Source organism: Genypterus blacodes, unplaced genomic scaffold, assembly GCF_046128005.1.
Source record: "Genypterus blacodes isolate CSIRO-AG114 ecotype Tasmania unplaced genomic scaffold, CSIRO-AGI_Gbla_v1 ptg000073l_1, whole genome shotgun sequence".
In the NCBI taxonomy this organism is placed as follows: Eukaryota; Metazoa; Chordata; class Actinopteri; order Ophidiiformes; family Ophidiidae; genus Genypterus; species Genypterus blacodes.
Window position 1 is genome coordinate 3,863,309 of NW_027466883.1, and position 25,637 is coordinate 3,888,945.

Below are 25,637 nucleotides of genomic sequence, written 5' to 3' on the forward strand. Positions count from 1 at the left end.
CAACCCGAACAGACAGAGAAGAACGCTGGTAGAAGCTTGATGCAGACGCGCCACCAATTAATGAGCGGCTGGCTTCACGCTCTGGCCCTCTGTCTATCATACCCACACACACTTAGACTGAATAGAATTTGGACTCCGACCTGAGTGGTGATGACCTCTAATTAACGCGACACGTCTTCGTGCCAATTAGAATGACTTCCCATTGTTGGAGTGGCCGGGGGACCATTTGCTTTTGCAGTCCCCGCTTACCTGCGCCCCCCCCTCCCCACTTTCCCCAGGGCTTGCCTTCATTTTTTTGACAGTGTGTTTATATCTGACAGTCGTGTTCACACCAATGTGCGGTTTCCCATTCGGAGACGGGAGGTAAACAAAATGCCCAAACTGGATGAAAGTGCTGCTTTCAGGAGCACCTTTAAAGGTCCGTAACAACTTAATCCTATTTTAATGCAGAGAAGAGGGATTAGAGCACTTGTTGCAGCTTGGATTTCACACGGATGGAGCAAATGCGTGCAAGGCCCCGATTTCAGCATCGGTTCATTCAGCCTAGCCTTCGTCATCTATATCGCTTGACAGAGAGACACAGAGTCGCGGAGAGAATGGTAGTTTGACGACACGAGAGTGGAAATGCCAAGAACGTTCCAATCACTTGTCACTTGCACCTGTGAGTGTAAACGCAGCCATATAGGGTACAGTATGTCTGCCACAGCCTCCACTATGAGCCAGCTCAGGGCATTCAGAGGCGACTCAGTCTGGCAGACACGGATGCTCATTTAAATAAGAATGGGATGGAGACCAAAACCTCGGGGGGTTTTATGGATTTGGGGAATTAAACATAATGGATTTCATGTAGGGCTTTCTTTTACGAGTCCCTGTTGGAGAAAAATACGCAGTCATGACAACAGATCTGATTCATTCCACTGGTGCGTGGCATGTAACACACACACACACACACACACACACACACATTTTCACATACCTCCAATCACATAAAAACCTGGAGCTCTCCAGAATGAGGCGAATGTCTGAACTCAGAAACACCTTTTGTCACTCTCGAGAGTGCGTTTATAAAGATTTTACACTTCTCTTCCACACTGCCGCCGCGCTCCTCCAATGGGAACTGCTTAAATTCACCCAAACTGCAAACGAATAAAACTTTGACTGTTTTTGTGTTCTGAGCCAAAGTAGAACAGCCGTGGAGTGAAATTAGTTTTTTCAGGTCAAATTGGTGGAGATTGGCTGCAAAAATGGGGGATTATTGGGATTATCACCCAAATCACCAATCATCATCAATCTCTTTTCTCTCCACATTCTTTCTTTCTTATTTCGTCTTCCTGCCTTAACCTCTGTCCTTCATCCTACCTTCACCTTCCTTCATCAGCTGATCTACAATGACACTCTCTCAAACTGACAAGACATTTTCTCCCAAATTGAACACTAGTATTGTGTTCACGGAGTACAGTTTACAGCTGTAGTAGTATAGTTGTAGTAGTACCCAAAACTGGAATGGAAAGTGGCGGTTGGGTGGTGCAGGGGGGGCTGAGAAACCCTTCCTTTGCTCGGGGCCCATAAATCACTGCTACACCCCTGCACCTGAGCTACGCAAACACAATCACTCTCTCACTCCCTGATAGTCAGAGGTAGAGAGTGGGAGACATTCTGGGTTTATCTCTGTGAACGGGCTCCTTCTCCTGGCTCCCTCTCCACTCGTGTTCCCCACCAGATAAACATGTTGTTCCAAACATCGGTTCAACACGCGGCAACAGGCAGAGATTAAGGCCGACTTAAATTTATCATAAATGAAGTGCAAAGTCGACAGTTGTGTGGCCCACTGACTCTCAATAGTAAAACCACCAGCCGGGGTATTTAGGATCGAGGGGAGCGTCGCCACGGCAGCCAGCAGGCAGCTCCGCCGCTGAGGTGGGCTCTAATCCTCCTCCCCTGGCTCGCGCCTGACAGGGGAGAAATGACTGCGAGCAGCACAGACACGCACACACACACACAAACACACACTCCTTCGCCCAGTCGACACTCATGACAGGATCATCACTGTCGTCTACCTGTCTCTGAGAGACGCTGACGCTGATTCGTTGTGCTTATATACGTATACGTCCCACCATCCTGTCATCTCCTATCATCCATCTTCTCTGCCGGTCTCTCTCTCTCTCTCTCTCTCTCTCTCTCTCTCTCTCTCACACACACACACGTATACATGCTCCAACAAACAAATACCACCACTCAAATCCTCTACTGGGTGAAAAACCAAGCAAACTCAATTTCAAGTAAAAGTATAAACAATGAAAATCTGCAGAAGGTTTGTGGAACCTTACATAAAACAAGAACCTTGTATCTCCAATTTTGGAAAGTCAAGAATTTTGGTGATAAAATGTAGTAATCAAGGATGAAGAACTAAATTCCTATGTCCAATTTCAGGGACTTTCATGAGTCCAGGTGAAAATGTTACGGGATAATGTACCTGAAACAAGGCTGACATACAAGGTTTTTACCTGACAACATGAATATTCTACAGCCTGTAAAGTAAATAGTATCTACAACAATCAGATGTGAGGGAATTTAAACTACTCAAGAACAATACTTCAAAATACACACACATACACACACACAGGGACACACACACTGTGCCATTTTAATGTCTCCATTCCAGGCTTACTGTAGCAGCACAATGACACACATCAGCTTACTATAATAACTGTTATTATATAATGCGATAATGACAGTCAACACCATTCAACATAAAGAATAATGTGGAACATTACCTCACAACGCTCCAGATAAGTGTAGGAGGTAAGGAAATAAGGATGGAGAGAACAAAAGGAAGCACGAAAGGAAGGACGGAATTAACATAGGAGGCAAAGGAGGGAGGATGTTGGTGATTTCCTATGAGGAACGTACCAAGTAGGACGAGGAAGACCTATCAGCATGAAATGAGAGAAAGAGTCATTAGGTGAACGCAGTGGAGCAGCGTGGCTCTAAGATGCAGTCAAACACCAGTGCAAGCGTGTACTTGGGTTACTGCGGTACTTGAGTAAATGTACTTCATCACTGGTCATGTGTGTGCTGCGTTTGAGCTCAAACGCTGCATCGGGCCGCCACAGATGGTGGGAAACCTTGTGTTCCTCTTGTTTTACCACGTAAGCGTGAACACACTTCCACGTTTTTCCTCTCTTTCCATCTCTATAACAATCTCTCCCTCCCTCCCTCCCTCCCTACCTCGCTCCCTTGCTCGCAAATTAGCGAGTTCTCCAGCGGCATTTACGCCTGGAAACACCCGCTGGCAGATCTTTCTCCTCTTCTTTTTCATCTCCTCACATCTTCCCTCAAATCTCTCTCTGTCTTCTTCCAGCCCCATCTTCTCCTCCTCCTCCTCCTCCCTTCTCTCTCTCTCTCTCTCTCTGCCTGTCTCTCTGTAGGTATTTCCCTCGCTGATGTTGTCCATTGAGCGCCAAGTGATTGTCTGTGGGTGAGAGGAGGAGAGGAGAAGCGTGGAGCGGATTACTGCAATGCAGAGCAACCAAACAACACACAGAGCGCCGCAGCAGACGCGGTGTGTTTGTATCTGTGTGTGTGCATCTGTATGTACAGTGAACGTGTGTGTGTACATACGGTGACTTTGTGTGTTTGTACTTGTGTGTGTGTGGGGGGAAGGGCGGGGGTGTTCACATTTGAGGCAGCGACACAATGCTGGGCGTGTGTGTGTGTGTGTGTGTGTGTGTGTGTGTGTATGAGTGATGACCGTTCCACCACAAGTATTTGTCATGACCAAACACCAAAGCATCTGCAGCTATGCACCATGACTTTTAAATAGATCTCTTTTCACTGACATCAAACCATAGCCAATAGTGCATCTTTAATACCCAGCGTCTTTATGCAGAGAAGAATATGGCTTTAGCAGTTCACACACACGCACACACATGCACACACACACACACTGAGAAGAGAGAGAGAGAGAGAGAGAGAGAGAGAGAGAGAGAGAGAGAGAGAGAGAGAGAGAGAGAGAGAGAGAGAGACAGCGAGCGATTGGCCTATCAGCTCGACCTAAATCTATTATATGAAATGACAGTGTTTTAATCAGGCTAATTGTCCGGTTTCTCACCATGTCGCCGCTATCTCCACTTAACCACTGCCACAGCTGCGCAGTTTTTAAAGATGTAAACGACAACAGCGGTGCAGGAAGAGAACGAGAGAGGCAATCTAAGCTCCACAGGCCCACAGGCGTTTGAAGTCTAAAGACTCTTTCATCCTCGACTCTGGGAAATGAATGATTTTTTTCTCCACACACACTGACAGGACAGCTCTGACAGGACCCAAACACATGAACCATGGCAAAGCTGTCAGACACACACGTCAAACACACACACACACACACAAACACACACACACGTGCCACACATATGCCGCACACGCACGCACACGGAGGGTAACCTGATGCATACTGCACACTGAGCCTCACACAGCGGGAACAAGACCCACCACTGTAAGTTTTGCAGCTTTACAGAATTAAGCCAATGGCGCCTGATGGGAGAGGGAGTGAAGATGGAGGGATGAAAAAGTGGGAGAGAGAGAGGGAGAGAGAGAGAGGAGAGGATGGAGAGAACGATTCTATAATTAGTGGTTTGTTCCTTTAACTGGCATTTAGTTTTAACTGGGCTTCTTTGTCTGGAGACACAATGGGGCTGATGTGGCATGAGTGAACTACACAGTTTAGAGGATTAAGGCTGGACTGAGGCAGAAGTGGCTCACTTACTCTCTTACTTTGGTGCACACACACACACACACACACACACACACACACACACACACACACACACACACACACCGTCGAAAACAAACTTGTGTGCAAACATAGAGACGCGCCGCCCACACAAACTCCCATCTTAGTGCACTTACACACACACACACACACACACACACACACACAAGCAAAGCCCAGGGAGACACACCTTCTAAATCTACACCGTCCTCCTTCCCCGTACGTGCACGCAAACACACACGCGCGCACACACACACACACACACACACACACACAGAGGATTATCTGCACTAAAGCATTGTGAACGCTGAGTGAGGAGGTGTCTGAAGAACTGCGCTCATCACCAAGGGATGGAGAGAGCCGAGCAGAGAAAATAAAAACCAACACACACACACACGCTCACACAGGCATACACACACTTCAATGTGAGCTACGGGGTACCTGTGCGTTGAGCAGCATATAGAACAGCAGTTCTCCTACGTGTCCTGTGAGGCTGAGCTGACAGGCCGAGCAGCGAGAGAGAAAGAGAGCGAGGGAGGGAGGGAGGGAGGGAAGGAGGGAGGGCAAGGGGGGGAGAGAGAGAGAGAGAGAGAAAGATGGAGAAGGGGGAAGGAGGGGTAGGGGGGTGAGGGAGAGAGGGAGAGAGAGAGCCCCGAGGCCACCAGCTTTACACATCCTTATTTTACTAATAGATTATATTGATTTTATGGCATTAATGTGGCAGATTTCACACTATTAGGGTCTATCTCCACTCTTACTGTGAGGAGCCCTGCAGGCGCTCAGGCCCTGATCTGATCCTCACGTCTGCTGACGCGCCATGTAAACGAGCTCACAGGGCTTTGCGTCCGCGAGCTCGCAAGCTCGTTCCTTTCACGCATCATTAGGGGCAACAGAGGAGCGACAGCGAGCGGGTGTTTAAGCTGGGGTCAGGGGTTCGTGTGTGTGTGTGTGTGTGTGCACGCGTGTGTGTGTGTGTGTGTCTGTGTGTCTGTGTGTGCGTCAGTTCGTCACACAGCAGCTGCCGGGCTCCAGGTTTCATGTAGCACCCTTTATTGTATTTCGTGGGTCGGCGGTAAGAAGGCTGAACCAGATGCAGAATCATCCTATACATTGATATAACATGATCCCTTAACAGGAGGGCTTCAACACGCAAAAACTAAGAATAAATATATTCACAACTGCCTCTACTATTGGTAGGAGATGAAAGCATAAAAAGGTTCCTCCGTAAAAGATAATAATCGATAGTTGATAGAAGTGTCTTTCTCTTTTTTTCAACAAAAAAAGCCTCCATATCCAGGTTTTTGTCCTTTGATTTGTTCGTTTTTTCACCATTCAAATTTCCTCTGAGAAATACTTAAAAATCAATACGATGACCAAGCTACCTCCGTTCCATGAAAGAAAAAACGTGGAGCAGAAGTCCTCGCCCCCCCGTTAAGTCCGGGCGGTTAAGAAATCCCAAAAAACAAACCAACCATCCATCCTGGGCCGCGACGTCGCCGCTGTACGCTGGCCGATTTCACAAAAAATAACTCTTCTGTATCTTTTCCCGACATACAAACTTTAGCGGAAACTCTCTCATTCGTTTTCAGTGCAAACCAACAGATTCCTGGATAAGCCAGAAAATATCCCTCACCTAGCCCTGTTAAAAGATTCAATCGTGTGTGTGTGTGTGTGTGTGTGTGTGTGTGTGTGTGTGTGTGTGTGAGCAAACAAAGCTAACCGGGTGAGATGAAAAGTGAACTGAACTGCATAACAAACAAACTCCAACACTGACTGGGTATATCGTTATTTTTGGCTCATCCGAAAGGAATGCAGTCATTTTGGCGGCTTTTGATTGTTTCGGGAATTCCTAAGTCTCAGTCGTCCACCGGCATCCCGTCCATTGGTAGTCAAACCTCTTTGTTTAGATAAATAGATCTGTATTCATAGAAAAATAAGCATTGACCACACTGCTGGCTGTTCATTGCTAAGGCACTTGGCTGTCATTTCCCGTCCCGTCGTGTCCACACGTCCCTCTTGGTACCGTCCGGCTTGTCCCCGCACCGGCCGCGTGTCAGAGCTTTGCCACTCCTGTGTTTTGATCCTCGCTCAGAGCCTTCGGGAGCCGGCTGTGTTCCTCCCCCTCCTCGCAGGTCCCTTTTGAGAACGATGATATGAACAACGCCCACCATGCTGTCTCTGTCTCGTTGTCGGGAAAAAAAACGTCCTCCCTTCCTCCGCCCTCGGTATTGTACGACGGCGAGGCGTGATGGAGGTAAGAAATACTTTTGTAGCTGCAGCTGAAGTTCTGCCTCCAGGCGGAGATCTGGGATCAGCTTATGCTTGCCAAATACCCGCCTATAAGCCGCGGCTCGGCCAAAATACAAAACCGCTCTCAGCTCGTTATCCAGGAATAAACACGCAGCGGTGGTGTGGTCCCGCTCACCCACAGGTTCCACTCGACGCCACACCAGCCTCTGTACAGGAGTCATTGTTACTGCATGATTCACCGGCAGAGATGATGAAGAGGCAGGAAAGGAGGGAGGGTGGCAGGGAGGAAGAGGAGGCGGAGGGGGGAGGAGGAGGGGTGTTAAAACTGATAAGAGTGATCCAGCACCTCCATGTAGTCCGGCGTGGTCCTCAACCTGACTCTCTGCTCTCCTGCCCCCTGCTCGCCCTGGCCGCCGGCCGCCAAGCCTCCCACAGTGACCGCCTGTGTTTGGTCCGGCCTGCCTTCCTGCTTGGGGTCCGGCGGCGGGTGGGGGTAGCGGGGCGGCGGCCTCGTGTACCTGTCTGGCAGGTCTCTGAACTCGGGGGCGGGGATCCTGAAGAGGCAATCCACGAGCTCCACCTTTGGAGTGGGGCCCTGGCTGTCGATTACCGTGGGGCAGAGAATCCCGTTGCCATGGAGGCCAGCGAGGGGTCCCATCGCCCCACTGACGGTGTTAATGGGTGACGAGGACACTTTCAGAGTCCACTCCCTCTCCTTCTCTGTTGCCGAGCAATAATCTCCTTCGCTCTCTTTGGGTCCTGCAAACTGCTGCTGCTGCCGTTGTTTTACCACCGCGTCCTGCTCCTCCTTGTAGATGGGGTTGCTACACATGTGTGGGGCGGACGGAGGGTTGGCGCCTTTAGACACACACTCTGGCGGCAAAATGGTGTCGTACACGTGGTTGTGTTCCGGCGGAGGCAGGGGTGGCGTCTCCGGGAGGCCGTGGTGATGGTGATGGTGGTGGTGGTGCGTCTGCTCGGTAAAGATTCCACACTCCATCTGGATGCCGGCCAAATCGACCTCTCCCTGGCGACGGAACGGCAGCTTGTCTCTCCTCCTCAGGGCGTAGGCGATTAATGCCGCTGCCGCAAAGAAAGCAGAGACAAACAACACCAGCAGGCTGAGAACCAACACTGACAGTGGGATGGAATCCTTCCCTGGAGGGATCAGGGGGCCCAGACCTGAGCCGGGGTATCCAACCGAGACGCCGCTGCTGGGAGCTGTCGAGGTGGAAGTCTGTTCCTCCTGCTCCCGATCCTCCTGGGGCTCCAGCTCGGGGCAGAGCAGCTCCATGGAGAGCGAGCGGAGGTCGACACCTTTGGTCTTCTCCGGCGAGTGGCAGACCACCTCGCCCGCCACCACCACGGCGCTCAGACCCTCCATCCAACGCTTGAGAGGAGCAGCTTCACAGTTGCACTCCCACGGGTTTTGCTGCAAGTCCACCTGGAGAGACACACACACACACATACATACGCACCTCAGCTCTGTTGTCAATGCACAGCACACACCAAGTTCTGGTCTGCTGTGCAATGAACATTCATGAGTAACCTTGCAAAAATGTAAACAGAAAAGCGGATAAAGGCGGCGACATCCTTGCGATGTGTAATCTGTGTTATGTGATGAAGAAGCCGGCACCTTGCGCTCTAATGAGATGACAACAAGAAAAATGACGTTTTCTCTGGTACCTTTGCCTTCCACGAGGAAGAATATATGGAAAATAAGGTTTGGAGCATTAGCATAACAGAAAGCAATTCATCATTTCACTGTGGTCAGTGTCTCTAAACTGTTTGCTTTGGAGATATGCAGAAGTTGTACAGAACTGATTAGGGTTCTAGATAATGCTGCAATATTTATGTGTATGTATTTAGTGAATTACATGTAATATTTATGTGTTTGAATAGCTGCAAATAAGAGACAGGGGATTCAATTAAAAACTCACTGTTTCTGCTTGTTTGTGAGTTGAAGTGAGGTGAACGCAAACTATCGACAATTTGATCTCAATAGTAGGAAATATTCCGATTGTCGCATTAAAAAGAGGTTAAAACTGATTTTAAGTTACATTACATCTTCCTGTCTAGGGAGCTGATCTGGCCCGTATCTTTAGCAGCGATATTGGCGCCGAGAGCAGCCGTTCTCTGTCACACTTCCAAGGCGCTCGCACAAATGTTGTCGGGCTAATTTTGTTACCCCGTCTTCTTCACTGGCGGAAATAGCCAAAGTGCTTTTTTTGGGGGGGATGATTCAGCATTGTTGTGTTATGGAGCTTACACACCCAACACAGAGGATGCTGCTTCACTTCCTTGACGTTAGTCCACGGTTTGGGTGTAATAATCGCGTCATTCACCACTGGAGGGTGCGTGGAAACACTCCGCCAAAGCTTTAATTCAGTTTGAACGCTTCCAGCATATTGACGGTTTGCTTAAAAGCGCAATTTTCCACCCCGAGTATCTCCAGGGTTATGATCGGGCTGGGCTGTAATTTGGCACGAATAAACACTGAAAATTGCGTTTTTGGGACATTTTAAATAAATGCCGCCTGACTAAAAAATGTCAACGTGTTCTCCTGCTTCATAGCTTTCATAACTGCAACTTAGGGTCAATTCTACATTTCGGTCATATTTGCTTTCAGGCTGATCCCAAAATGGGGATCTGTCTCACCTCTTCCTTCGCCAGCATCTGTCCAACACATCCAGCGTTGTTTACTATTTTTTTAACGTGTGGCCACCAACTGGAGTGTGTGATATGCTCTCAACGTGTCAATCCAAAGCCGCGTCGGGAAGGGAAATTACACACTCTCCGTCGGCCCAACAGGTGCTTGTTGTTGGGGGCCGGGGGGGAGGGGACGCAGGTGCCAATCCAAAACCAATCCGTGTGCTTGTTTCAGTTCACATGCAAGCGTGGCAGTTTGTTCGATTTTTGCAGAATTCACTTACGTCTTATGTTATGATGATGACCGACAGGCCAACACGCGTGGTTGTTACTTCATGTGGATGTTACAGGTTTAGGTCCAAACCCGCCCACCGACTGTATGTTCATTTACATGTTCAATGAGAAACCATTAAAGACAATAGAAATCTATTTAGGAAGAGCTGGCGACTCCTTTTATTGAGCGTAGTGTGCCATCTTCTTCACTACAATAGGGTTAATTTGCTCGTGTGGCTTTTATCATTATGATGACGAGCAAAGATCAAGCAATAACTGTCCTGAATTTATTTGGAAGGCTTTTTACAAAACACATCAGAGAAGCATTTCGGAACGTTCCCACTGAACTTTCCGTCTTATAATTGGCCCAAATAGCAAAAATCCTGTCAGTCATCACAACTGCTCCACTTATTCCACAGAATAATATTCTGCGTAAGCAGGTTTGGAAAGTTGTGGCGCAGGGATTTTACAGGAGTCTCAGGCGGGTCCACGCCGTCCCCGAGCTTCAGTCTGGCAAGCCTTCAATACTGATGAATGTGTTTCATTGTCTTTGGAACAATGCACAGAACACAAATGAGCCTGGTGCATTTGAAGAAGAAGAGTCTACAGACGGATAAATAAAAATACAATGCCTGTGTTTTTCCACAGACATCGTCGCGTTTTCGGGTCGTGTGTATGCGCCAGATGCTATCCGCCGCATACGGGCCCAGTGAAACGCATCAAAGGCTTCCACTCTTGGATACTTGTACAGTGTGAGATATCATCAGCCTGTGATGTTCGTGGCATTCCAGCAGTTGTAATTTGGTTTCAATGTGTACCGGTCGACTTCTACCACAGATAGTGATTCCCCCCCGATTTCCCCCGAGCGGTTTCAGCAACCCCATGAGAGGGAGCGCAAACTAGTTCTATCTGGCAGCTGGTGATACATACAGTTGGAAAGATGGGAGAGAGAGAAAGAGAGAGAAAGAGAGAGAGAGAGAGAGAGAGAGAGAGAGAGAGAGAGAGAGAGAGAGAGAGAGCAAAGAGCGAGCAAGCGTTCCTGGTCTGTCGAGGCTTCTGTCGGCGGCTAAGGAATTGGCGTGGATCTGCCTCTGTGCATTCGCTGAACATCAGTAAAACATGGCGAGCCAAGAAGGAAAGCCTTGATGTTTTATTCCGCGGGAAAACACGCGCTGACTTTTAATACTGATGTTTTCAACATCATTTCTGCAATCAAAACGGGTTGCGAGAGCCGAAATGTGACGTTGTGACGTGTTAAATAAAACGCGGCAAAAACAACGAAACCGCCCCAGACATGAAATAAATACCGTGATGTTTGGAATGGTACTGTTCGAACTATAACTGCCTCAGATAACACAACAAAAGGAGTTATTCATCTTTGCAGATAATGACAAAAATTCCGCCTTCATTTCCCAAGCAAGATCCCCCCTCGGCAAACGAGGCCTTGGCTTTTCACGCCAAAGTGGAACTCCTGAGAGAGAGATGGAGACCGCCTGTTTTTTTGGCCTTGATCTGTCTGGCTGCAGAATAATTGGAAATCCACTCGCGTCATCTGCATGTCGCTGAGGCTGGAATCGATCTTCTTCGCTAAAAATGTGAGAACAAGAGATTTACGCATGCTCGCGAGTCGCCGTGGTCTAAACTCCACCTGGGAGCATTGACCTAATACAATCTCCAAATCAAAGACAAGGAATTCTATACTTTATTATATTTCGTACGCTCATATCAGGATCAAATGATGATCAAAATATACAAAACTATGCCAATTAACCTGGCATTCAATGTGATATGCTGCAGGATCAGACTTATTCAGGACCCTTAACTTAAACTCTAGGACTTTAAGAGCTTTATCTGTTCTCACTTGCAAAACAATGACTTTGGGTCCCAGCTCTGCTATTAACGGACTTATATGAGCTTCAAACAGTGGCGGTTGTGGTCTTTTTTTGCTTCGAACTAAACCTTTGAGCAAACCGTTCCACTGCACAAACACATGAGCCGCTTTGTTTCTTAGTGCTCAGCAGATATTTACTGCAGAAAAATGGGCTGGCGGCCAAGGTAAAAAAATAGCGGCCGGAGAGAAGCTGAGGATCTATGAACAGATTGTTAGGTAGCTAACATCGCATGAGTTGAACAAATCAATCACACTGACTCATCTGGCTTCTGTCGGACATCTTTGTTACTGTATGTCTGCTTTAGTTCCAGTCTAGTGTCATTTTCTAACTGCTTTGGCCCCCCTGCTGTCAGCTGACGGGGGGAGGGGGGGCCCGGTGTTGAGGGACAGCACTGACTATGTGCTGCCTCTGTTCTTCATTAAAATGCAAACTCATGCCCATTTAGGCACACACATGACATGTGCCGTGACAGTTTATGGGCGGAAACAGCGGTCCCGCTATGCAAATACATGCAATTTATTGTGCAGAAAGTGCTGAAAAATCGAAAATTGTAAAATCCCCAACAAAGTTGCTCAGTCCCCCAAAAAGACTTTTCAGTGAATGTGGAAAGGCTGACTTAGTGTGTGTGTGTCTGTGGCAGTATGTGTGTGTGGATGTTGGCTAATTATCATGTTCAGAACAGAGTGTAACCAGACCAGCGGCGTTGTTGGGCGGGTCATAATTGCATATTCATAAATTCTAGAATTGTCAATGACAGAGAGAGTAGGTGGTGCATTTAAGCCTTTTCAGCAGTTTATACATTTTTTCTTTGTTGTACAAAAACTTTTCACCGTGATGAATACTGTGTTATATTAAGCCGTGGGTCTGTTTCTTTGTCTGTTGTGCGTGATATAAAAAAAAAACTGGCTGCGGCCAAGTTTCCTTATGGCCTTTTACCAGCGATGATGCTATCTGTATCATTTTTACAACTACGGATGATTTTCTTTGCATATGCGGCGTTCCTGAACTGTGCTGGGGCTGGCATGGACTCAGACGCTGACTCATTTCATTTCATTATTTGTATTTTTTCGCATAGGGAAGATTGTCCAGGTTGGTGGTTGTGATATAAATGCACTTATTGTGAGAGATGACAGGCTCAGAGGGTAATTTGGTGATGTTTCCCCCCCTTAGTAACACCACCATTAGGGATGTTTTTTCAATGCATGAGTGGGCGTGACTGTATAATCCTGTTCTTGACAATGACAATGGCTCCCAGCGACACACAGGTGCGCTTGACGATTATTAAAATGGACTTCCTTTTTTTTACCCAGCAGCAGTTGTAAGCGTCACCTCGCTTCCATCTGCATTACCCTTTGATTTTTTATTTTTATTGTTTTACTGTAGCTTTGGCTCCGAAAACACATCAGCGCCCAGCAAATCCCACTCCCCAAGCTTCAAACGAATCAAGCAAACAGGTGATGTCATTGTGGCATTATTTGCCGCCGTCCACGGGCAGCGCTAATGTGGCTTCGTCGGAGTAATAACAACCCTGGTAAATGAATGAATTCAATCGCTTTGCCACAAATTTTGAGCCGACTGCGCCGTTGTTTGAATATGGCCGACAGTGTTCTTCCATTTGGTGAAAGCCTTAATGCACCTGGAGATCACAGGTGTATAAAAGCACAAAACATAATGCGTTCCTACACGGTTCCTCCGGCTCAGTAAAACACTATCAGCCCTCCGCCAAGTGAACACTAAAGAAGGGCCTCTGAACCCCCCAGCCTCACCCTCACCACTGAAGATTTTCACGGCGCAAAGCAAAGTGGAAATTCGCCGTGACATTCAGGCTAATCCACACCCACCTCGCCATCCTTTCTACTCCGGCTGTCTAAGAAAAGCCTGAGCTGTGAAATTCGCTGAAGAGAGAGCGAAGGAAAGTGTAATACCTCTGGTCCAGCTCTTATCTGGGCATTGCGTGCGCCATCCAGGCACGTAACGCGGCAGCTGAGATCAGAGAGTCCGGTGAGGCCTAACCAGGACTGTAGTTCTGACACCCCGCTGCTCTTCTGGTCACCAAAACGTGCCGCAATTACGACCGTGCAGATTTTCTCCAGTTTAGCCGCAGATTTATTAAGACCACTTATGCAAATCAAGTCAATTGCAATCTTCCAATTATAATACCTGAGGCAGAACCACGGTCCCACGCGCCACAGCAATTGCTCAGAAGACAATAGACGATGCAGATGACAGAGGAGACTGCGGCGGTGCCAGAGGCCAGCAGATGAGAGGCTGCCAGAAATTTGAAATGCGGGCAAGCCTCGATCCAAGATGAGGCTTCTTTTTTCAAAATTCTTCAAGCGCTGATAATATAATATGACTTGGCAACGTATTGGTTATTTTAATCTCATCCTCTGACATTTGAAATAAATATACAGTGTGTAATTATGCACATTTTGCTCGGGTAAATCAATGGGGTAGATCCATTTCAATAATCTTCTCCGTTTCTTTCACCCGGCTGCTGTCAATCTTCGAAATACATGTTAATTGGCCTAAATGTGCGAAGCGCCTCGTGCCAGACATCTGACTCATTTACACATGCGTGGTTCAGCCCGTCAAAAGCAGGCAACTGCCCTCCAAAGCTTCCAGAACAAACAAAAACACGGGTTTCTACCAACCTGCACCAGTCCGGTGAGGTGCTCCAGCACGCCCTCCACAGGCAGCTGCAGAAGGTGGTTGTTGCGCAGGTTGAGGCGCGCCAGGTTGACCCCAGCGAAGACGCCTATAGGGAGGCTCCGCAACAGGTTGGCGTTGAGAAAAAGCAGCTGGAGCGACGGCATGGAGTCAAAGGTTTCAGGATCGATCTCGCGGATCTCGTTGTACTCAAAGTAGAGGTACCTGAGGAGAGAGAGGGGAGACGTTGCTATAGGCTCTGTGTATACGCGCATACCATCCAGACTATATTTAGTGGAAAGTATACAGGACTTAATTCCCAATCTCTCCTGCACATCCAGCAGTATAATCCCATGTACGAATATTTATGCATGTGATGTCATAGCTGAGAATTGATTTAATGCACACTTTCTGTGTACTTTATGAAACCATCCTGCATAATTTGACACAGATGTAACAGCTAGTACTTTGCCTGATCATCGTGGTAAATGTAAGAAAATGAAATAACAAAATTTTGATAATTTTTAACAATGTGAGTTTTACTTTTGGTACTAATTTGCTCACCAGGGATCTTCCGTTCTCATCATCTCACATACTTCCTAAGTACGAGTTCAAATTAAAACTAGTTCAAATGAATTTGGCTGTACCGCTGATTTGTTCCAGTGTCACTAATAAAGGCTAACAAGAGGTGAAGAAGAGGCCTTTTAGGATGCCTGTGAGGGTCTTTCATGAGTGATTAATAGTTGAATTAATGAGCATGTAGAGTTTGCTGAACCTTCTCTTTATACAGACAGACAGGGGAGCTGAGAGTAAAGGGACCGAACATGAAGTACAATTTGTGTTTCTTCATTTAGTAGAAGTACAATCGCCCCAAAATTACATACAGAAGATATTTTCTGAGGCTCGCATGCCTAATTTGCACAGGAATTATCTTATGACATTAATCTGACAACTCCACATGCATCACACTGAGAGACGGTTTCTATAATTGCCCTTTTTCTAAATGCACATTCTTGCACGTCTTCATCCGGACATTTTGCTGCCTTATCAACACCTCTATGTGCAAATACAAAAGAACCATTAATTTTCACATTGTCACTCATACCACACTCACACCCCTGGTAGATACATGCCCATCAGGCATCATGACTAACAAATGACACTCCTAGAAAAGCCAGCATCAAAAACCTAGCTTGTTATCTCTGTGTTATGTCAGTATCAAACAGATTCCCTACATTTCTAAGTGGGGATGTGATTTCACTTCATGGTTTATTTAATTGCAGTGAGGAAGCTGGTTGACCCAAAACAAACAAAGAAATTCCATGAAAATGCAGCACATTGTGACAGGACGTTTAATGAATCCTACCTTAGATTCTGCAGCCCCAGGAACATGTCGGGGCTGAGCCTCTCTAGGTTGTTCCCATTCAGGTAGAGGCTCCTCAGGCTGTTCAGGCTGGAGAAGGCCCCCTCCTGGAGGTAAGAGATCCGGTTGTTCCCCAAATGTAGCAGGTCAAGGCTGGAGAAATTCCAGAAGTCTGTGCGGTAGATCCTCTGAATTAGGTTCCCGCTAAGGTACAGCTTGCGGCCATTGAGCGGCCGTGGGGTGAGCTGGGACACATTGTAAAAGCCGCTTTCTTTGCAGTTGACAGTCAGGTCCAAATCGGTGATGTGCAAGTTGCAAGTGCAGCCCAGGGGGCAGATGATGGGGATAGGGGGCCGTGTTTGGTAGCCAGCCACGGGGGGATTCTGGTTGGGCAACAGACTGCGTGAAGTGGGGGAAGTTCTGGAGGGTCGAGGCCTCTTAGTGGGCCGAGAGGGCCTCTCTCTGTCTTTACGCTCTGCTGAGGAAGATGAGGAAGAAGTAGAGGAGGTGTGAGTGTTCTGCCGGGAGCCGTGGACCATGGAGGAGGGTTTAGTAGGCCTGACTCGCCCTGGCTGGGGGTTGGGCCTCTGTGACCCAGCTGAAGGGCCGCCCCCCTCAGCTTGTAAGTCTTTATCCGGGAGGTCGGCGCACAGCTCTTTGCGGGGGATTTCCCTGAGGTCCTTGCCGTGAAGATGGAAGGGGTACTCGCAGGTAACTTCCCCGACCACAGCCGTGTAGGGGATCTGACCCAGCCACTGCTGGAGCTGCACTGCCTCGCAGCCACAGTTCCAGGGATTTTCCTCCAGCTGAAGCTCCATCAGGGAGCGACCAACGTACTCCAGTGTCCCAGCATATGCCAGGCTCTTCAGACGGTTTCCCCGCAGATCCAGATGAGTCAGAGACACAGATCTGGAGCAGGGGGAGGAGGGGTAGAGGTGGTTAGGTTAGACGAAAAGGCAAATAAATACCGCTTCCGTTTTCAGATTACAAAAAAAAATCTGCAAGAAAGTATGGATTGTTAATGTTACAGCACAAATCTAAAGTTCGATTCTAACCTGAACAGATGAGCAGGTAAGACGGGGATCAGGTTGTCGTTGAGGATGAGAACTCTGAGTTTGTACAGGAACCTCAGAGCCCCACTGTCAATCCTTTTGATCACATTGTAGTCAGCCTGCAGGAAGGAATAAGGAAATGTTATGAGCATATAACTGCTGCATTCGGAAAACAAGACTGAAGAAACAGGGCTGCTGGAGGCTCCACAAACTGTTTAATTTGAAGAAGGAACACGAAAATGCTTTAAGACACAGAGGTCTCTAAAAGATGCATTTACCGAGACCACCAACGAGCTATTGACTGTTAGGAACACCGCATACTGTGGTTATCTGTCACAAATTGCTCGGCCCAGGCTAATAGACCCATATCATGGTCTCTGGCTCACCTGAAGGTATTCCAAAGCCTCTAATCCGACGAAGGTGTCATTCCGGAAGACCTCCAGTTTGTTTTCGTGGAGGTACAGGCGCCTCAGTTTGGCCAGTCCGTGGAAAGCTCCCACTCGGATGTCCTGGAGTGCATTGTTGCCAAGGTTAATCGACACTGCGTTGCCAAGGTGCTGAAACCCGTTGCTATAGAGACGCCTCAGCGAGTTCCTCTGGAGGTTGAGTTTGAAAGGGCGGACCCACGACTGTGACACCTGAATGATTAATTGGTGGACTGATTAGTTATCCAATTAATTACAGGAATTTAACATTTAGAAACACCCATAGAGGCACATTAGAGGCAGGACATTAGACATGGAACGTGTACAGATAGACGCTCAGCACCGCAGCAGTGCAGCAAGTGCAGCAAAGTGCAGCAAAGTGCAGCGGAACAAGGGAAAGAAATCAAAGACAATATGGTCGAAACAGTGTAAACACATGGTTTACATCGGCCATCGGACAACAGAATGAGGGAGTCAGTACCTGGCTAACATTAGTGAAGCTGCGGCCGTCGCAGTGCACGTGCAGCACGCCTTCCTTGACCTCGCACGTGCAAGGCTCGAAGCACGGCTCGTCCACTTCCTCCTCAGAGTTGTCCACCAAAGGGGTATGCGTGGAGGTGGGGGTAGGGGTGGGGGTGTGTGAGGCCTGGGATAGGCACAAACACCCGAGGGCCACTGCCAGGGCGACCCACTGCATCCTCCTGCTTCTCCCTCTCAGCTCAGCAGCCTGGGGCTACAGCCCGGCATCAGCCCTTCACCGCACTGCACAGCACACACACAAATAACAAAAGTCAGTTCAGGACAAATCAGATTGATGACACAGACAAGCTTACAAAATCAGGCAGAAAATAAAAGTGGAATCACACAGCGGCGGATGGCATGGCGAGGGAATTACATTAGATTGGATTAATGATGTACAGGCCAGCTGCAGGCCACAGGATGCTGTGGTATGAGCTGAATCATACGCTGGACGTATTGAGCACATAAACATGGGGGGGGTTACAAAAGCTGGAAATACTCATTAAAGACGGCAAGCGAACAGAAACCTAAACCATATCTCTGCTGCTACAACACCATTATTGATTTCAAAATTGAAATGCTAACACGTGAGCTTTTCCACCCCTGAGCCACATCTTTATCCTGCCCCCCCCTTTTTTTGGGTGGGGGGGGCAGAGGTGCTGGGGAGGGGTCACGCGATGAATATATTCATTTGTGTTCTCAAATGCTCGGCGAAGCTGAAATGTCACGCAAGTGTTGTTTTAATGTATGCAATATGAATATGGGTAAATGCAAATCAGATTCATAATGCGTCTGTCTAATGAACTGCTCCATTTAATAAGATGAATGGCAATCAGAGAACAGAAGGATGATGCACAAAATGCTCCATATTATCAATCAGCTGAGTATGTGATCAACAGCCATCGAATCTTGCCGTATGCATGATTGCGATAATGACAGTGTGAGTGACGGCGTCGCTTGAAATCAAAACTCTTCAGAAAAATGTTCAAAGGGGCCGCCGTGAGGGAGGTGGAGCGACATGTCAGGCAGACGCCAACTGACGATCACACAGTAGTGACGGTGATGGAGATGGTAACAATGGCACTGCAATAATAACAACACAAGAACTCGTGCTGCGACAGAAGTCCCGAGAAAAACAGCTGAGATGTGAATCCTGCATGGGTATGTTTTTTTTACAAGTTTTAATGAGAACTAAATTGGATAAAGCGTCTCGATCTGCTCATAGAGTGCCGAACACTGCCATGCGAAATGCAATAATGATCATGATGGTATGGTAGCTGTAATCATACAGCAATAATCTAACATCAGCGAGTTAGACAAGGAGGAGGCAGTGAAAACATCACCGCCCGGGAGAGGAAGAGCAATCACAGAGATGATTATGATGGGGAAGATGAGGGGAGAGGTGGGGACAGAGAGGCGGAGGAGAGGAGGAGATTGGGGGAGAGAGAGAGAGAGAGAGAGAGAGAGGCAAAGGAATGGAGTGAGGAGGAGATGGAACAGATATAGAAAGAGTAATGTGCAGAGGGGAAGAGGAAGTGGGAGAGGTGGGAGAGAGGTGTGGGATTGCATAAGCAGTAAGAAGTCAGTCAAGGCTGCCACTCAGGATGAGAGCTCACAGTGAAACAGCTGAAATCTGATATTGATTACATCAAAGCTCTCCTCTCGCCCTGCACACAATGTACATCTGCCTGAGAGAGCCGATGCTGGAGCCAAGCACATGCATGTGTGTGTGTGTGTTGAGGAGAGAGTGAGAAAGGTCAACACCATATCCAAAGTATGTTTTTGCTGCCAAATATTGATACTGGTGTGTAGCTATCTGTGGAGTTGGAGCTTTCTGGCAGCAGTACTGTGCTTGTTCCAGCATCCCACCGTGCAGAACTGGAAACCATAGCTGCACCTCCACAAGAAACACACACACACATTTATACCGATGTGCTCAATAATGTTTGACATATCGGAAAACAATACGGAACACAACACAATCCAAGTCCCAGCGGATCTTCGAGGGGGGGGGGGGGACTGCAGTCGACCTAGAAAGCTGAATAGTTTGGGGATCGATACTGAGTCCAGATGGACCACTGGGATGCTCCTGTTAGATTTGTCTTTGGTGGTTGGGTCATCACTCCATAAATGAGAGACAGACACTCAACAACGGTCAACCCCCTTTTCTCCAATCAGCCGAGTGGACTCTAGTCAGCATCCCACATAGCTCTGCATCATTATCGCAATAAGGAATCCTTTTATCTATCTATCTATCTATCTATCTATCTATCTATCTATCTATCTATCTATCTATCTATCTATCTATCTTCCTTGAACTGAAGACAGGCCTGACACAGGTGTGGCTTCCCTCCCTTTCCTCCCTGAGTCTCTCCCTCTCTCTCTCTCTCTCTCTCTCTCTCTCTCTCTCCAAACTCCTGACTTTCTCCTCTCTTCTTTTTCTTTCTTGGACCTGCACACACTGACGCAAGCCGACCACAGATGACCGTCACCGCTTATTCTTCGCCGTATTATTCATGTCACATAATGCCAGCGTCTACCTCTCTGCGTCCTCTCCGTCTGTCAAGAGTCTCAACTGAGCCTCTCTCTCACACACACACACACACACACACACACAGGCTTTTACACGGCCCCCCCTCCTGCTCCCCAGCACACACACGCACACAGACCCGCACTGTCAGGCAAAGCGGCGGCATCACACATCAAATATATGAGGGTCTATCAGCCTGTATAGCCCCCCAGCCTTCCGGAAAAAATCAATTAGCCCCCCAAAACATTACAGCACACAAATGACAGCAGCGGGCAGAACGGAAGCATGACCAATTAAACAGCCTATAGTCATTAACACAACCTATTAAGACGTTTACCAGGCTATGTATGAAAATCCTTGGCAGAGTAACGCAATCCAATTGCATTCTCCATTGTCTGTCTGTCTGTCTCTCTCTCTCTTTCTCTCTCCTCGGCAGCTCCACTGATCCACACACACGGCGACGCTTAGCAGAGCGGGGATGCGGGTAATACTCACTCAGTTCGCCGCCAAAGAATTAGGGAACGACCGAGAAAACACTTTAGAGGCTGACTGTCGACATGTCGTTCAACATTCAGCCGCACTCTTCTCTCTCTCTCTCTCTCTCTCTCTCTCTCTCTCTCTCTCTCTCTCGCTCTCTCGCTCTCTCGTTCTCGCTCTCTCTCTCTCGCCCTCCCTCCTCTCCTGTAGCGGCTGAAGCGAACGGGGAGGGAGGGAGAGAGGCAGGAGGGGGGGGCGGAGCAAAGGGAGGGGGGGACGTGATAAGACTGCAATGAGGTGGAGGATAAAAACCGAGAGAGAGAGAGAGAGAGAGAGAGAGAAAGCGATTGGCTTTAGGATGCAGGTCCGCTTCTCCACAGTGCAGCCCGTGGGAGCTGCGGCATTGGAGCGCTGGACGGGCGGGCGATGCGCGGAGTTGATGCCTGCGTGATGGTGGAGAGTCCTCTCTTCATCACGGAACAGGAGAGGGTATAGTTCAGATAGGGTGGAGGAAGAAAGATAGAAAGAAAGAAAGAAAGAAAGAAAGAAAGAAAGAAAGAAAGAAAGAAAGAACGAACGAACGAACGAACGAACGAACGAACGAACGAACGAAAGAAAGAAAGAAAGAAAGAAAGAAAGAAAGAAAGAAAGAAAGAAAGAAAGAAAGAAAGAAAGAAAGAAAGAAAGAACGAACGAACGAACGAACGAACGAAAGAGAGGAAGGAAGGAAGGAAGGAAGGAAGAAAGAAAGAAAGAAAGAAAGAAAGAAAGAAAGAAAGAAAGAAAGAAAGAAAGAAGAAGAGGAGGAAGGGGGTACAGAGGCGCCGGGATTAATCATGCAATAAGGTGGTACGCAACTGCTAGTTAGTATATTAGGCTCATTACGCGCAGGGTGGGTTCCTCCTCCTCCTCCTCCTCCTCAGCAAAGAAGTCAGTTCGGGTCTTCTTCATAAACAGATTACCGGAGACACGCAGTCACAGACAATGTCCCCCATAAACTTTCCCCTCACGTTGCCCGCGTGTGCAGTCTGGTAAAACACACGTACACACACTCTCTCTCACACACACACACACACACCGACTGTTCAGCTATACCGACAATAATTTATAATCTCATTAGTTTATTCATCTCTCCCCTTGCCCTTAAGCGCCGACGGATTTCGCGAAACCTGTGTGCGTTACCATGGCGACTCGTGCCAGCTGGCTTCGTCGCACACGCACACACGTACGTAGACGCGCACGCTCACTTGCAGCAGCGGCGGCAGCATCGTTCGGGTGAAGCTGCGGTGTGAGAAGGAGAAGCGAGTCATTTCCGGCGGAGGCCTGGAAGTCTGCGAGGCCGCGCGACTAAAACACCTGTCGGTCAAATAGAAATAGCCCCCCCCCATACACACACACACACACACACACACACCACCGCCACCCCCGCTCACCAATATCACCGAGTTGAGCCTTTAAACGCCAGCCTGCTAATCGCAGTATGCCACGTGTGTCTCTGTTCCAACAACACTCGATCAGCGGCCAACCGACCTATACACGGGCCCCTGCGGCCGCCCCCCCCAGGGAGAGCGGACCGAAATCGGGCTCTCCGTCCGGGACAACCGAAGCACCGGAGAAAACAGGCATTCAGAAAGCGTTCAAATATCAGCCAGCTAGTTGCATGGCTATAGGAAAAGATTTAATAACAACATGTCTTCCACATTACTGAGCTGAAAGTTCAATTTTCAGTTCAATTTCACATTGATTTCAACGTGCATTAAGGCGAATCACCATGAGGTAATGGAGAGGTGCATCTCTCTCTCTCTCTCTCTCTCTCTCTCTCTCTCTCTCTCTGTGTCTCTCTCCCATACCTCTCCTTGCAGCATTGGAGGGGAAAGCTCTCCCTGGAGATTCCTATCAGAAACAGTAACAGAGACGGTTCCAGTAATATCAGGAAGATGTAGATGATGGTTATAGATTTCAGGGCTCTCAGGTGCATTAGGCTGTATTACGGCCTCCCCACAAGGCTACTTAATGCTCGCCTGCAATGGAAACAGGCTGCGAGACGCGGAGCATGTGAGCACAGTCGCCTGAGCAGCAGGATTACTTACAGGCAAACACGTACGTTCAACTTGCTTAAATATCACACACAGAGGTACGGCTGAAGTGTATAAATAACATTCAACAAGACAAAGCATGTGACCTGGGGGTGAGACATTAGATTCCGTGTCTCATCTCAGCGTGCAGCAGGAGTAATATGATGCCGGGTTTGATGCTACGCAGCTCAGCACAGCCTCAGAGAGTAACGGTGTCCGTGCTGGAGAATCTAGGAGGGGGGGAAGAACAACATTTGCCTTCCTCACAGCAGTGTGTTGTCGGTGAACCGTAGAGGCTACCTAAATTAAGAAAACAAAGGGAGGGGAACATGGAGAGATGGTTATCAGGCACCATCAGATACCTGCATGTCTGTTCTCTTGAGGCAGGGTGGGGTGTGTGTGGGGGGCTCTCTTCGAACACATTAAATACTTTTTTTTGTGGAGTGTTGACGTGGGCCACTAAAGTAGGGGATCTATTTATAATGGCCTAGTGCTGTCTGAGGAGCTGTCCGGTGCTGAAATGGATAGGGATTGGTGCCGTTTCGTTCCCCTCCCTTCTTCCTCAACTCTCCAAAGCATTTCCTTAACCCCTCCTGAGCTATTCCCATCAGATCAGCAGGATCAATTCTGCTGCATTCCCATTTTCTCCTCTCTTCTCTTCTCTACTCTTCTCTTCTCTTCTCCTCTCCTCTCCTCTCCTCTCCTCTCCTCTCCTCTCTTCTCTTCTCTTCTCTTCTCCTCTCCTTCTGTTCGGTTCTGCTCAATTCACAACGGCTTACATGCGTCATCCTTTCTTTGACTTTATTTCCCTTTCCCATGTCTCCATTGTTTTCTTCCTTGGCTGCAGCTCTCCTCCTCCGCTGTGGACACACTGAAGGAAGAGGTCATCCTGTTTTGTAGCTCTCTCTCCAATTATGCTGTTGCTCACAAGATACCCGGCGGGACGGATACACACATGCATGAATGCACACGCACTAAAAGAGACATGAGAGCATGCACACACACACTGACAAAAGTAAAACCACATTCCTTTCCCCTGGCAATCCATGGGTCAGGAAATCTCCTTAAAGCTTGACGTTGTTCCCACACTGTTATTCCGTCCCTTCACAAATGTTTTGGTTTCATTGGGACCCACTACTGCCCCCGGTCTCTCAATATTCAGTGGGATGAGGCAATCAGCGACGCTGGCAAGGGCACCCTGCACACGGTGGGAAGGAGTACAAAGTGAGGGGTAGAGAGAGAGAAAGGGGGGAAGGAGTGAGGGAGGGAGGTTGTTGGAGAGGGTGAAAGGTAGACGATGAGCAATGGGAATTTGGGGGTTAGCAATGGCTGGGTAAGATGTGTGGGCAAGGGAGAGGGGACAGTAGAGGATAGAGAGCCAGTAAATAGATGGACAGATAGAGGGTCAGAGAGGAGAAAGAGAGAGGGGAGGAGGAAGAGAGGAGGGGACGGGATGGGAGAGCAGGTGGTTCTGTCATTAGCTCCAGATTAAAGCAGAGGGCAACTCCAGAGGACTCACCTCTGATTCACACACTGGTACTGCAGGCAAGGACAAGCCTCCCGGGAGACATGAAACACACACACACACACACACACACACCTATAGATTTTCACATGAACACATACACACCATAGAGTGATTCACAGCATACCCACAGGCTCCCATGTTTCTAAAGACACACACACACACATATAGACATACTGTACAACACCCCCTACTCATTTAATGTAGCTACACACAAATACACAAACCGACTCACAAGAACTTGCAGACTCCCACACACACGTCACAGAGAGATATAGAGCACACACACACACGCATGCACACACACACACACACACACACACACACACATATGCATGCACACACAAAATCATTCACACACAACGTTGAGCTAATTAATCAAATCTCCTGTTTTAATTAGGATTTTAAATCAGTTGCCATGGGAACCTTGCTCCCTTGGAGTCTTAAGGTAAAGACAGAGTTCTCACTGCCGCTGCCGCCAGTGGCTGACCGAAGGGGACAAAATCATAATACCTACAATGATTCAGCTGGCTGCGTTCTACATCGCATTTTCGCACAGACACATTTTTCAGGGGAGGCCTGAGGTGCCTGAACTTCAATTTGGGTTCAGTTAGAGAGGGGCACACGGGTGGAAAAATGTGAAATTGTGAAGGGCCGGGATAGCTGCAGCTTTAATAATACAACACACAGGCATGAAAAGCCCACACGTGTCGGCATTAAAGCAAAGCTCTAGTCAATCATGATACCATCCTGCTTTTTGACTGAGAAAGTTTTCAAGTCTGGAATCACGTAAATGCTCTTTCATGCAGTTCTAATCTGCTGCTTCTCCTTTGCTGTTACCAACAAAATGTAATTTTGAGAGCGACGGCTCCGTGCTTGCTCAAGTGCAGCTATGAAGAAAACATCATTTTGTGCGCATTTGCAAGAGCCTGCTTAGCAATCGATTGGATATGATTGTAAAAATCCCTTATTAACAGGCCAGCTCGGCGCTTTATTATTCTGTCTAAGCAAGCGAGATCCCTGCCATCAATATGCTCAACTTTTCTATTAATTTAACAAGACTGAGAAAATATTTATAGATCACAAACTAATATATGGAGCTGTTATTTTCCACATCACGTATTCCATTTTATATTGAGCAAACGTGGTGATGGACATACTGCCCGCTTATCTTAAAAGACCAAGGTGTG

At 48.0% G+C, this 25,637-nt stretch overlaps 1 protein-coding gene across 1 annotated transcript; it reads right to left on the reverse strand.

Moving 5' to 3' along the window:
* Positions 1 to 7,337: 7,337 nt before the first annotated feature.
* LOC143006286 (SLIT and NTRK-like protein 3) lies at positions 7,338 to 18,018 on the reverse strand. The gene is made up of 6 exons (XM_076157667.1): positions 17,803 to 18,018; positions 17,283 to 17,534; positions 16,900 to 17,015; positions 15,848 to 16,753; positions 14,487 to 14,706; positions 7,338 to 8,462 (listed from the first exon to the last, which is right to left on the reverse strand). The coding sequence occupies exons 1-6, from the start codon at positions 18,016 to 18,018 to the stop codon at positions 7,338 to 7,340; spliced, it is 2,835 nt and encodes a 944-aa protein (XP_076013782.1).
* Positions 18,019 to 25,637: the final 7,619 nt, after the last annotated feature.

Excerpts from the sequence above, each read along its gene's own strand:
- LOC143006286 (XM_076157667.1), bottom strand. The coding sequence starts at position 18,018 with ATGCAGTGGGTCGCCCTGGCAGTGGCCCTCGGGTGTTTGTGCCTATCC. Across the intron at positions 17,016-17,282 it reads AGGCTTTGGAATACCTTCAG|GCTGACTACAATGTGATCAA; the intron begins GTGAGCCAGAGA and ends TCCTTCCTGCAG. Across the intron at positions 8,463-14,486 it reads ACCTCACCGGACTGGTGCAG|GTGGACTTGCAGCAAAACCC; the intron begins GTTGGTAGAAAC and ends GTGTCTCTCCAG.